Raw genomic sequence first — 13791 nt, 5'->3', positions numbered from 1 at the left:
GGGGGGGGAGGGTCTTACTTACACTGATAAACTCCGGAGTTACACAGATCCTCCTTGTTTTAAGAGTGTCATGAATCTGCTCATTTGAGGATCCTGCTTAGGTACTGATTTACTGCTCTGTTCATCTGTAAACATGACTAGGAATTAAAGCAACTTGCTGACAAAAAGACAAAGCCTAGGGGTGAGAAAGAGAGAGACTTTTGTCAGGTTGTGTACATATGCACTCTAAATTTTTGTCAACATTTTTGTTTGTTTCTTTGTCATATAGGATCCAAACCCATCAGCATTTCTGCTAACTGGATTAAAAAATGGGGAAACCTCTCCAGCCAGAGCAATGGACCTTCTCCCCTTTCATCTTGTTCTGGAGGTGTTTACCAAATAGCCATATCCCCCTCTCTTTGGCAGGATAATGTGCCTTCTTGCCTTTTCAGATGCCTTTTTTCATAGCACCTGAATTTATATATAGATGAGTGACATGTTTTTTAAAAGTCTCAGGACCACTGTCCGCTGTGGGCCACTTGCAGCAAGAATAGGGCTTAAACTTTCCCCAGCTAATGTGATATATAATCTGAAGCTAATGGACTGCCCTGGAAGAAAACTAGCCCTGAAACAAATGTCCTGAATTATAACCAAATGGAGAAACTTTCATGGTTGTAAAATTTGATGTTTCAAGCCAATCACAACACTGGCTTTAAAAGAAAAAAAAAACTTCCCCCACTTTGTAACCAGAGTTGAAAGCATGATTTTTCCCCCCTAAGCAAGAACAATCCCTCCCTAAGGACAGATCAGCTGACAGCCTAGTACCCTCCATGCCTTCCTATTGCTATCAAATATTAATATTTCAAAAGTTAGCAAAAGTTATTTCTAGCTCCATACAAAAAGGCTGTGGGGGTCTATATCCAACATCAGAAAAGAGATCAAACACTGTCATTGTTGTCCAGATAACGGATCTGCTATTTTATGAAACTCTTAGACAATACCATGCCCTCATAAGTAAATTTTGCAAATTCTTCAAAATTGACTATACCACTCTGAAGGGCAAAGCATTATGGGGGGGGGGGATTATGATGCCTTTCCATCCATCCTCTGTCTACCTAGTAGATCAGGTTTTTAATGTTTGCTCCAACAAGGATGGCCACCCATTCAAAGAGCCTTAGTGTTTCCTATCTTTTTGTGAGTTTGTATGACTAGTTAAAGATTGTGTTAATATACATACACTGTCTATTTTATAAATTAATAAAAACAGAGACTCAGTTATAGTTTAATACTTTTATTCCATAAGCAGCATCAGGGAATGTCTTTAGAAGCCATTTGGTTTTGTGCAGAAATCACAGCCCAATAAGATGTATTAATGTTCTGGGCAACAGGTCTGCTGATAAAAATTAGATCCTGGCAGGCTTTGAGAGCTGTACATATACTTTCTTCAGTGAAGGGAAGCATGCTGCAAGTGGAATAATAAAAGCAGCAACCCCCACCCTTCCCAAAAACACCACAGAAGAAAAGATTGCAAGATTTCTTAACCCTAAAGGCCACTGACAAATCCTTAAACTTGTTCCAATGCGCTAATTCCAACTGTTGCTTTAAAAGCTACAGGAATCAAACTTCCTCTTTCCACAGGTTGGGTACACTGTAGTTCACTACAGTGAAGAAAGCTTGTTAGGAAGGGTATCACTCTTGGACAGTAAAAGGAAACCATACTTTTAAAGCAAAAGATCACAGAATCCCCAAATTCCGGCCATAACTACTTAAAATGTTTGGGGCGCAATCCAAAACCGCGCTGGAGCAGGCAAGCCAGGAGGCTTGCGCTGTATCCATTGCGGGTTTGTGGGCAGCAGCAGCTCAGCCAGAGGCAAGGGGAAACTCTTCCCCTTACTCCTGGGTAAGGGCTGCTGGCCCCAATGGGTCTCCTCAGACTTGCACCACCTCCGGAGGTAGTGCAAGTCCAAGGAGAGTGGAGCGGCTTGAAGCTGCTCCGTTCTCCACGGGGACAGGGGTTGGGATCTGGCATAACTGCCGGGACCCAGCCCCGCCCCCAGACTGCCCATCACCCACCCTCCCCTGCCCAGAAACACCACCTTCACTTCTCCTCCCCGCTCTCCCCCCCCCCCCCCGCATTGACAAAAGCAGCTGTGGAGAAGCCACGGCAGAGGCTTATGCCAGCCTCCGCAGACCGGCGCTTCTTGGAGTGCCAGCCTGGCTTCCCCGCAAGGAGGCACAAACGTGCTTTATGGTATAAGAGGGTTTGTGACCCTCTTATACCAGCCCAAGGGACTTAAGGCATAAGACATATAGGCGTAAGGCGCCCTTTGGATTGCGCCCTTTAGGCCACTTTTTGTAATTTGGCCTTTTTATGCAAAATGTGGATTTCTTAAATTTAAAAAGAAATTTAAAAAGAAATTTAAATTTAAAAAGAAAAGTGCTAGAAAAGAAAACAGCTTTTTAAAGGCAGTGGCTCAGCTTGGATGGATTGGGATAGGATACTGCCATGACATCAGAGGGCCATAGATTGCATTAGCCATAGTTTAAAACCAGGATGTTTTAAACTTTTCTAGCATTTTAAATGCTGAATTCTCAACGAACTGAAAAAAAAAAAATGTCAATGGCATTTTCATGTCCAGATAGCAAAGAGTTTATAAGCACTTAAAGTCAGCTGTTCCAGTTTAACTGGCTTGTGAGTTAAGTGAAGAGAATCTCACCATTACAAATGCAGCTTCCAAAGTACAAAAGAAAATGGAAGTGAGGTAGTAACACTGTCAGTAAAATGTCATATTTTTCTAAGCCCAATTAGCTTTTAGAAAGCAGCTACAGCAAGTAGCGAGTGGTCTTCATAACCAGTTTGTCTTATTGCAGTGACACTGGTTTTCCCCAAGGAACAGTCTAAGGCAGAACAGAGTCTGTATCAAGCCAGTATTTTATAGCCAGATTGAGGCATATGTAATGCAGCAATAAACTAAAGATTTTATTCTGTCAAAGTTATTTTGTTTTGCATTTTAGATTAAAAATACAATTTATTTAAAAGTCAGTCTGGTTTATTTACAACTACACAATGTCTTCAGGAGTTAAATTCTATTTGTTAGAAATGTATATAACTAACTAGCTCTCAGCCCCTAGTTGCCAGCAAAATCCATTTACAACTGGAATTATATCTTAAGAAAAGTAGTATTTAATAGTTAGCCAACTGAAAGAAAAACAGAAGGATGCTACTGGGCATGAAGAAAAGAAAACTTAAGCATGCTTATCTTTATGTCCTATAGGAGGTATTGTAGTTTTCAAAAAGCAAACTGGAACTCCCACCTCCAAGTCACCATCCGAAGGTCTAACAGCACAATCCTGAGCACAAGTATGCAGAAGTATGTCTCACTTAATTCAATGGCACTTACAATTAGGTATAGGACTGCTGCCTAAGTATATGGAGGTTCAAAACACGCAGAAGTTCTGGGTTTCATAACTTTTATGCAGCCACTACCAGAAGAAGGTTTAACTTCAACCTCCCCTCATGACCATCTATTCCTTTCCTTTGCAAAAATGATAAGTTCATTCCTAGACACAGATAAGTGAAGACTTGAAAGGATTTAACCAGTACCAGACATTTGTTTTATATACCAGACATCTTTAGTTTCCTATTTTTATTTAATGTCCTAATTCTGTATCAGAGTCTTCTCCATCACTGTCTACACCTAATAATTCACTTTTCAGCACTTCTTCCTGTTTCCACCTTTGCTCTACTTCACGAGCTAGCAATTTCCTAAAGATCTCATACTCCTCAACTGAGGAGCAGGCTATTTTAGTTACAAAGTCACTTTCAGAAGCTCTGATTAAGCTTTTCATCTTCGGGTTGACAACCTGGGTCTGTCCTTTCTTGTCAGGAGTTTGATAGAGTCCCAAGCGCTCTAAGAAGACAAATCGGTTCTTTATCTCAGTCAGTGATGCTTGGAAGAAGCCAGCTTTCACCATTTCTCTCTGTTTAACTCCCATCCTGAAATAGGCAAACTGAGAGAAAGAAACTGAACATGAGCAGAAGAAATAAACTCTTACTGTTGTCACCGTTCTGTTTCATGGGTGTAATCCAGCAGAGAGACTCTGTTAAAATATATTTTCTGTCACCTGAGAATAAGGGCTAGTAAGCGCTCAGGCATGAGCACAGCAAAGCCAGCTTATTAACTTTGGACTTGTGCCTCACATTACATGGAATCAGATTATGATTATCTACATTAGCAAAAAGATTATTTGTTCAAACTGCAAAAGAGGAGATTCTGGTTGGACATCAGGAAGGAATTCTTGACAGTAAGGGTGTTTTAGCAATGGAAAAAATTGCCAAGGGAGATGGTGGAGTCTCCTTCACTGGAAATCTTAAAGCAGAAGAGTGACAAGCACATGCTGGAGATGCTCTAGTCTAGGAAAATTTCCTGTTACTGGCAGGGGTTGGACTAGATGGCCCTGAGGGTCACTTCCAACTAAATAATTACCTTAAGTTATAATGCTACATACAATACAACAAAACAGACTTACTTGGAATTTGTATTCCACATCACCTAGCTCTTCTAGCAAAATGTTTGGGCATGTTTGTAGTAGTTTTGATATTTGCTGTGTTGTGAAGAGGCATTTTTCCCTGAGGAGATGCTCTACAGCCTGAATTCTCTTTTGTGGCAATGTGAAGATGCTCGGAAAATGGATCGCCACATGATTCAGGTTATCTGTGAACATGAGAGGGGAAAGAAGTAACTTAGGATATGCCCACAACAGCTGTTTTCCTTCCCCCATGAGAAACCTCAGGGCATACCAGGAAAAAGGGATGCAACCTGCTCTTCATCTTCAATGATATTCCTAATCAGAAATCTACTTCGAGATCAACACATTCCAAGAAACATCCTGGGAAAGTTAATGCTTTATTCCAGTGGTTCTCACACATTTAGCACCAGGATCCACTTTTTAGAATGAGAATCTGCCAGGACCCACCGGAAGTGATGTCATTACTGGAAGTGACGTCTTCAAGCAGGAAAATTTTTAACAATCCTAGGCTGCAATCCTACCCACACTTACCCAGGAGTAAGTCCCACTGCCTATCATTGTTAAAAGAATATAAATAGTAGCTTGTTAAAAGTACAGGTCTGTAACATTTCCCCAAATGCAGTCACATACCAGGGTAGCATCAAGTCTAATAAATTAAAAATAAAATATTGAAACAAATGGGGACCCACCTGAAACTGGCTCGCAACCCACCTAGTGGTCCCAACCCACAGTTTGAGAAACACTGCTTTATGCAACAGGCTTTACCTTTCCCAATATGATCCTTTAGACACCAGGGCAGACATCCCAAGGAACACTGTTCCCTTCAAGCCTGCTTTTTCAAGCAGTTCTTTAAACGCTTTGTGTAACAGACAACAAAGTTGCCATGTCATGCAGTACATGTGCCTCTTATTTATATTCAGATTTTTACACACGTGTGTGTGCACAAAAAAATACAGGCATCCCCCTGTATTGGCAGATCTGGCTATCTGTGGTTGTCCACTAGCATCTGTACTGTAAAAGCAAGAACCATGCCTGCTTGGTAATGAAGAAAACAACAAGCTATTGCACAGAAGGGGGGCACAGAGTATTGTAGCTGTGTACGGTATACAGACAGGGTTCCCTTTTATCCATCATTTCTGGTATCTAAGGGGGTGGGTGGGAACATATTCCTCGCAGATATCTAGGGATGCCTGCATATTGCAGACACGAAGGTGGTACAGGAACAAAGGGAGTACTGAGGAACAAAGCAAAAAGAAAATGCATAAATAATTATGTACAGGTAGTTGTCAAGATGTAACATTAAAGTGGCCTTTTCCTGATTAGCAGCATGGAGAAGAAAAGGTAGAATTGTTTTTTTCCCCGCTCAGGTTGACAATTCCTCTTCACAGAACAGATACGGAGAACTAGAAGAAAAGGCTTGAAAGGCAAAACTAACATTTCAGTCACAGATTTGTCATTTGAAAATCAGCAATTTGTCATTTTAATCACTAGACAACTTTTCCTTTTCTTTGTTTCATGTCTAGCAACAGGGAGCAATCAAGGAGGCAAACAGATTTGCCTTTGGCATGCCATCTTAGAGATGAAGGGCCACATCTTCAAAGCTGGACTGAACCTTTCTTTGAAAGGACAGCTACATATGTGCTATATGCAGTGGTGTGCCTCTGCAAACAGATCCACATAACATATACAAGGGGCCCCCCATATTGGATCTGCAAAGGCCCCTGTATTGGGTCTGCAGAGCCCCCTATGAGCATCCCCTTTGGAGGCAATGGGAGCTCCACTCCCCTCACCTCCAAAGGGTCCTCCGAACCCTAGAGCTCAAAACACATGACTTCTGGTTTCACAGAGGAAGTCATGTTTTTAATGACTTTTGTTTTTTTATGACATCACTTTTTTATGTTATGACATCACTTTTTTATGACTTTTTTTTATGTTTTGTTTTTTAATGACATCACTTATAGTTTTTTTCTGTGAAACCAGAAGTTACATATTTTGAGCTCTAGGGTTCAGTCTGAGCCTGGCAGAGGCTGCGGACAGACATCCACGGCCTCAGCTGGACTCAAAGGACCCTCCAGAAGCAAAAGGAGCAGCGCCCCCCTTGGCTCTGGAGGGTGGAGGGGGAGGCGTTTGCTCATATCTGCAGTTTCAGGTAATCGCAGGAGGTTCCGGAACAGAAGCCCCAGGTGAATACAGGGACATGCTTGCATTTCTGTCAATGTGAGGCAGCTGTGCTTCCTCCTACCTCATATACAACTTAATTTGCACCCTGTCCTCAGCGTTAGCTGGGTACTCTCAATCTTGGTCCACAAAATGTCCACCCAAAAATATGAAAGATAATGCTCATAGAAGCCAACAGAATTAAATCTCAAAAATTCAGTACTGGCCATGGTACACAACAGATGTTCAATGATTGCCCAGCATAGAATCAAGATTACCTTCCTTAAAGCCAAGTTTCCTCAGAAGATGTGCACGGTCTTTTAGGTGCTTTGCTGACATTTTCAATATTTCAGGACTCTTCTGTAGGGCCTTCAATGTGCAGTCTGTGCTTAAACCCAGGAGGAGGAGCTCTGAAACCACAGTCAACCTGGATTGAGGAGGTAGATTGGGCTGTAAGCTGAACAACTGCACTATCTGAGCAGAACTGAACCCCATGTTCAAGAATGAATCCAACACCTTCAAGTGACCCATGTCAGCTGGTCTCTGCTGTTCTGCAGGGGAAACAGCAAGTGTCTCCAGAAGCTTTTGAGTGACTTCACTGCTATCTGCTTTAGAGCTACCAGGTGCCAAGCTTGCTTCATTTTGTTCAGATGAACTAGTACCAGTTGATTTGCACCCTAGGTTTCGAACAGAGTAGAAAAAGGCCACAGGGGAAGAATTCAGAAAGGACAACTGGATGTAGCTCCTGGCAAGAGGAACAAGGCTGTGCCTCCGTAAAACCTATAGGAATAGATGAAAACTAATTTATTTTAAAGCATACTGCATCACATAGACAAGTTCAGATACAGGACAGAGCAAACCAGCATGCTTGAAAAAAATAAATACATCTTCCAATACCAGAGACTTATTTTACTAAGTATTTCAAGACCTCGAACTTCTAGTCTTATACCATGGTGATCTCTTATTTGGTCCTTAGAATTTACCAGATAAATGCTATACAATTTTTAAAATCACAGATACATAAACCCTGTCCTAAAACACTCTAGCTGAAAGGGGGACGACAACATTATGGCTTCCAATACACACAGTAAGTTCTGTTCATGCCTACATCACAAACAATGCATCTTGCCTTGGCAATGATTTTTTTTTTTTTAACAAAAATAGTGCTATAAAAGTATTAGGATGTTTTTCAAAAGCAAAAATAATTTAGAGAGCAGAGGAGAACAGCAGAGGAGAAGGGCAGTGCCTTACTCTCACAAATCAAATCAGATTTATATCTGATCTTACTTTTCACAGTAACAAACAAAGTGGCAATAATTAAGATATGCTGGGTCTACTCAAAAACCTGTTTCTAAACATATCAAATATTTATTTTGTTACTTTGTATATAATATTACAGTTCAGAGAGATGATGTGGTTCTCCTGCCAAAATGTTTGGACACCCCTGTTTTAAACCATTACAGATTATATAGGAAGCTGCCTTACACCAAATCAGTCCACTGATTCATCTAGCACTGTACCATCAGAGCTAATTTTCAAATGTCATGATGTTTCTTCTGCCCCAACTGGAGATGCTGGAAATTAAAACTGGGACCTTTTCCTTCAAAGCAGATGTTCTTCCACTAAACTCCATCACTCCCCAAATATCAAACTAAAATGTAGTACAGGTAGGTTACCCCTTATCCGGGCATCCAAAATCCAGACTATTCCAAAATCCAGACATTTTTGTCCAAAACTTTATAAAAAAGCTTTTTATAGTGTGAGCACTAGAAGATCTTGTGCTCATTCCCACGTACAGTGCAGGTACAGGCTGTAAGTTCTATTCTCTGCTCTATGATGTGTCCCTGTACAGATATGATTGAAAAATGTCAAACAGGTCAGCAGGCACCCATATAGGTAACAGTGAAAAAAGCAAAAGGAAGCATTTCTCATTGTATTTATGCAATTATTCTGAAATCCAGACATTTTCCCATCCCAAGCAGTCCAGATAAGGTATAAACATCCTGTAGTTCTTTCTGATCAAGGCAGTATAGTATCAGACACTGTTACCATGCACATGTTTGATCTCATCTGATCTTGGAAGCTAAGCAGGGTCAGACCTGGTTAATGCTTGGATGGGAGACCGCCTGGGAATACCGGGTGTTGTAGGCTTATACCATAGTCTTTCAAGACTGAAGGTTGCCAACCAGTGGTTCCCAAACTGTGTGTTGTAAGAGATCATGATCTGATTTTTGGTGGGTCACCAAAAGGGTAATGGAAAGATCAGATAACTAATTGTCTCAAGCCCTAGGTTTGCAAGCATGTGTAAATATAGGGAAATAGAATATTTGACAGTTATTTTTTCTGGTTATTATTATTTACAAATAAGTAAAATAGTATTTCTTTCTACATCTCCTTTTTTTAAAAGTCTGGCAAACCCAGGTGGATTCTCTTTCTCAACATTTGTCCTCCACTGTACCACTTCACACAGTCCATCTACCAGAAGTAACAATTACATCACTGCCAGGTACTTCTGGGTTGGGAGGCTGGATGCAATGTGACAAACACCAGTAAGAGGCTCAGAGCGGACGGCTTTTGAGTGCAGAAAAACACACTTTGGAGCCTGATGCCACTGTTTGTTGTGTTGTGTTCCTGGTCCCGCTGCTGGGTGGCAGAAGTCCAGGGATCCCACGAGTACCACCAGACACCACCTCAAGTACCACTGGCGGTATCCATACCCCGGTTGAGAAACACTGTTTGAGGGGTCTTGCTGTTGGGTGGCAGGGGTCCAGGGGTTCCGTGAGTACCACCAGGCACCACCTCAAGTACCACTGGTAGTACCCACACAACTGCTTGCGATGCACTGTGAGAGTGGGTCCTGGTGCCACCAAGTCTGGGAACCAGGGGTACACACTGTTCTATTTACAACACCACATGTACTACTGGTTGAAGCAGTAGCAGCAACCAGAAGAGAGAGCGCCTCAAGTGCTACATCTCCCCCCAGGGCGATGGGGGGCTGCACCCGCCTCCCACTGAAGCCTCAACACTTCGCGGCAGGGTCTCTGCGGCAGGCCCAGGCAGGCCCGCACCCGCTGTTCCCCCCGGACAGTGCAGCCCCCCAGCCCGCCTCGTGCGGGGGACCTACCTGGGCGCAGAGCCGCCCCAGCTCCAGGCCCCGCATCCCGCCCTCCGAGGCCGGGGACGGAGAGCCTGCAACGCGCTTCCCCCGGAAACAGAGGCTGCGGAAGAGCCGCTCCGCTCCGCACGCTGCGCCCGGAGGCCGGGCAGGGAAGCGGCGCTGATGGGCGGGTGTGCGTGCAGAGCCCAGGCCTGTGCACGTCTACTCAGAAGGAAGTCCCACTACAGTCAGTGGAGCTTACTCCCAGGAAAGTGTGGAGAGGGTTGCAGCCACAGTAGCTTGCACACCAAGGCAAACTTGCAGTCCGGTAGTGCATCGACAGCTTTTTTTTTTTTTAACTCTTCTACATTTTGAACTAGCACTGGACTCAGATAAAGCCCACTGCAATCACACTTTCTTTCAAAGCTCCAACTATTTTGAATTTAACAAAGAAAAAGGGGGGGGGGAGATCACTGGCCAGTATTAATAAACCAGGAAAAGCCAAAGTGTCTTTTCAACCCATTTCTGCTCTGTCCACAGGCATACACATTTGATCTGTTAAGTATATGCAACTTGGGGTAGAAATGGCTTTTAAGCTGAACTGTAACTCCTATCCCCAAAGACAACCAGCAACTGGCCTGGAAGAAGGAGAAAAAGGTAGAGAAATAGGAGACAGTGACATCCCCCTGCCTTACTTTTGTATACTACTAATATAGATCAAAAATAAAAATTAAGCTGCTGTGTATGTTTCCTGATGGGGAGGGGGGAAAGCAGGATATAAATAATAATTCACATTGTACAGAAAATGCAAAAATAGAGAAGCATAGAAATATAATAGCACCTGTAATAGCATTGCAACAAACCATTACAACTGCATACTACGGTAGCATAAAAAGTAACTTTTAAAAGGTAACCTCCCCCTCATTTTGTCATTTAGTTACTCATATATTGCATTCATGATCAAGTCTTTTGATATCACTCTCCTAGAATTGTTAGCTTTCCAACATTCTTGGAACCAACGATCCTCATACATGCACCAATACCAAAAATAAAGCTGTCTCTTTCAGCTCTGCTTTATTGCAGTGTTCTTCATCCTGAGTTGAGAATTTTTGCAGCCAATGGGAGCAATACATTCTGGGTAGGATGGGGTCAATCAATTTCCTTGAATGGTATTTCCTTTAGAGTAACACTCAGTTTTGGAGGAACAGATCCCCCACATTGACAAATATTACTGTACACAAATACATGCACAAAATTTGGCTGCATGCATATAGAGGAATTACTTCCTGACCCGGATCTATTCATACCATGACATAGATTATACCCAAGACAAAATCAAAAGGTACAAAAGTCTGTTTCAAGTCAACATTCTCTAAAGGAGGACTGAAAACTGTAATTTGTTCTGTCAACATCATTTTGGTTTACACTTTAGATTCATACACAATTTATTTAAAAGTCAGTCAGGTTCTTGGTGAATATAGGAGTACTCCAGGAGTTTGCTACATAAATTCTATTTGTCAGAGTAATCCTGGTCATGTGACTTGGACTCTCCTGTCCTCTTCCTGATAAAACAAAATTAGTACTTGAAAGATAACAGCAACACACAAGCTGTTCTTGCTGGACAAGGTCATTAGATTGGGACTGCAAGGTTGCAGGGCAAGAAGGTATATAGTGGAGAGGGGGACAGGCCCCTGCTGACGACAACACACACACACACACACACACACACACACACACACACACACACACACACTTTAAGACACTAGAATTTATTCTGTTCACTTGAGGGGAAAATAGTGATATTGCACAATTAAGATGGTAAACACAGAAAAAAAATTTCATATTCTAAAAAGGTCTCATTTAAAAATATAGTCAGCAGTAAAATTCAAGATAAAAAATTTGCCTAACCAATTAATTTAAAAGGCTCCTGGAATATCACAATGAGTCAAGATAGCTCTGTTCCAGGGAGAACACATCCAACAGGGCTTTCTCTGGTTAGTTTTTACTTGCATCTAGTCATATTAATTTCCTGCAACACATTTCTTTAATGTTATGGATAAACAAAGCTCTAATTAGTAGACAGTATATCCAATAAACAATTCTTCCCAAAATGTGCATCAGGCACTTGGTAGGGTAGAATATATTAGACACTGTCCTGGAAGTGCCTATCCAATAGCCTGCATGTGTGCAAGACACACAGATGGGCAGCAGGCTATAGTGACTCTTCCAAGTAACTTCTTCTCCACTGTATAGGTTAAAGGAGAGTTTTATCCAAGATGAAGGATGAAGAAAACTTTGTGTTAAGGTTGGAAGGAAACTTGGGTGTGTCCCAGTGTAGAGCAGGGTGCACAAAACCAGCAGAGGCTTAGAATTTGCTGTTGTATATTATAGCAAAGAGTTGCACACACACAGTAGTCAAAAAACAGTCCAGGTCATACATGTAGAGTATAGCAATCCAGGGTTACCTTATCCAAGTCAGTATCCACAAATCTCAGTCAGTTCAAGGTCATTTACAGCATACACACACACAGTTATCCAATCCTCAAAGTCTCCAGCAGCAGTATCACAGTTTTTACTTACTGCACATAGTGGAACTGCAGACTGAGGCTTAAGTAGTCTGAGCACCCAATCAGTCTGCTCAGTTAACTAGGGTGTGGCAGGCACAGGTGCAGTGTAATTCTGCTATCTCAGTATGACTCAGCTGCCTGCAACTTTCCATGAACCAGCTTGTTAGCTTTGTCTCTGGCTTTGCATGAACAGAGAGCTAACACTTTGTAGTACAGCCAATCTGTACTACAAATTGGAAATGTGATCACAGAAGCAGCTCTAAACTGGGGTCCAATCAAATACATTTTTTAAAAAGGGAAGTTCTTATTCTCTAAGAAATGAATTTGGAGATGGCTATATTATTGAAGTTCTTATTTTCAGGGTGCATCAGAGTTAAATACAAGCGTTGCAATTCTTTTAAGAGTGCACCTCTGGTCATACAGCCTGTACTAAGACATCTCTGTGTTGTGCTAGAGCAGCTCATTTGAAAAAAACAACAACAATGGAACATTCCATAACAGACTTCAAAAGAGCACTATAAAATGTAGTTTGACAGTGTTTTATTCTGAGAGTATTAGAACAGCTGACACTCATTAAGATCAACATTTCACAGATTATTATCCACAGAATTGATAAACTGTATAACAGGTTTTTAAAAGAAGAGGGAGAGGATATGAACTTAGATCCTCACTTCTTTCCACATTATCAAGATCATCATTTAATTAAATCATAGTCAGAAATGTCTGACAATGACTCTGCTTGACAAAGCAGAGAGAACCTCAGTTTCAAATAAAATACCTGAATAAAACACTAGGAAAGCTGTCTTCCTTTTTTGTCTTCAGATTATTTTTGCCCTTGCGCACTACCAACTGCAAAGTGTCACCTACACTATGTTGACTTCATAGAAGTCAACAGGAAACAAAGGAATGAAATTGTTGGCTCAGGTTAATCACGTCCTTTGTTCTGAGAGGTACCTCTCCGATGGTAGGATAATCTCCTGCAACAGGAGAAAGTTAAATTTAGTGATCAGAAACCTTTTCAAACAAAAGGCACCTATCACCTATACTAAAACGCACATTATCAGATATCTCAAACAGTGTACATGCCTAAAGGATGCCTGGATCTGTTCCCAGGAGAAGAAAGACACACAGATGTAACTGCTTCAGGCCTCCCAAAAAAATTCAAGCAGGAAAAATGAAAAAGCACCAGAAAACTGAAAATCAAGAAGTAGGATGGTGAAGCCTGAAAAGAAAAAGAAAAAAAGATGCTGGTACTTCTACTTTTCTACTCCCTGCATCTCTTTGAGGCTTAATCTCTGTGCTTTCTGGCTCCTCCACACTTTCCTGGAGTGTTAAATGCTTTATAGAAGTGACTTAAAGCCAAAGAGTAGTCCCATCTAAGGCACATTAGCACCAGAGGGTTGTTGTGAGCAGTAAACCCAGGCAACATTAACAGAGAATGGGCTGGATCTGACAAACTTA

The 13791-nt window shown here is 41.7% G+C and overlaps 2 protein-coding genes across 2 annotated transcripts in view; one reads left to right on the top strand and one right to left on the bottom strand.

Annotated features, from left to right (window-relative positions):
• Window positions 1–2119, top strand: part of SNED1 (sushi, nidogen and EGF like domains 1) — a 95539-nt gene extending 93420 nt beyond the window's left edge. Inside the window, exon 34 of the mRNA XM_066621501.1 lies at window positions 269–2119. The gene's annotated coding sequence lies outside the window, so the exon portion shown is untranslated. The remainder of the gene's footprint in view (window positions 1–268) is intronic.
• Window positions 2120–2382: 263 nt separating this feature from the next.
• On the bottom strand, window positions 2383–9985 carry MTERF4 (mitochondrial transcription termination factor 4). Its single transcript, XM_066618747.1, has 4 exons — window positions 9791–9985; window positions 6945–7446; window positions 4510–4694; window positions 2383–3990 (listed from the first exon to the last, which is right to left on the bottom strand). Exons 1-4 carry the CDS (start codon window positions 9824–9826, stop codon window positions 3631–3633), a joined length of 1083 nt encoding a protein of 360 aa, XP_066474844.1. The 5' UTR covers window positions 9827–9985; the 3' UTR covers window positions 2383–3630.
• Window positions 9986–13791: the final 3806 nt, after the last annotated feature.

The sequence above is a fragment of the Tiliqua scincoides genome, chromosome 3 (assembly GCF_035046505.1).
Source record: "Tiliqua scincoides isolate rTilSci1 chromosome 3, rTilSci1.hap2, whole genome shotgun sequence".
In the NCBI taxonomy this organism is placed as follows: Eukaryota; Metazoa; Chordata; class Lepidosauria; order Squamata; family Scincidae; genus Tiliqua; species Tiliqua scincoides.
This window is presented reverse-complemented; position numbering and strand designations above follow the sequence as displayed.

Bases quoted from the DNA above. Each gene is read 5' to 3' on its own strand.
- MTERF4 (XM_066618747.1), bottom strand. From the start codon at position 9,826: ATGCGGGGCCTGGAGCTGGGGCGGCTCTGCGCCCAG. The intron at 7,447-9,790 runs GTAGGTCCCCCG...CTATTCCTATAG, and splicing joins TGGGGCGGCTCTGCGCCCAG to GTTTTACGGAGGCACAGCCT. The intron at 4,695-6,944 runs GTAATCTTGATT...TCATGTTCACAG, and splicing joins GAAACTTGGCTTTAAGGAAG to ATAACCTGAATCATGTGGCG.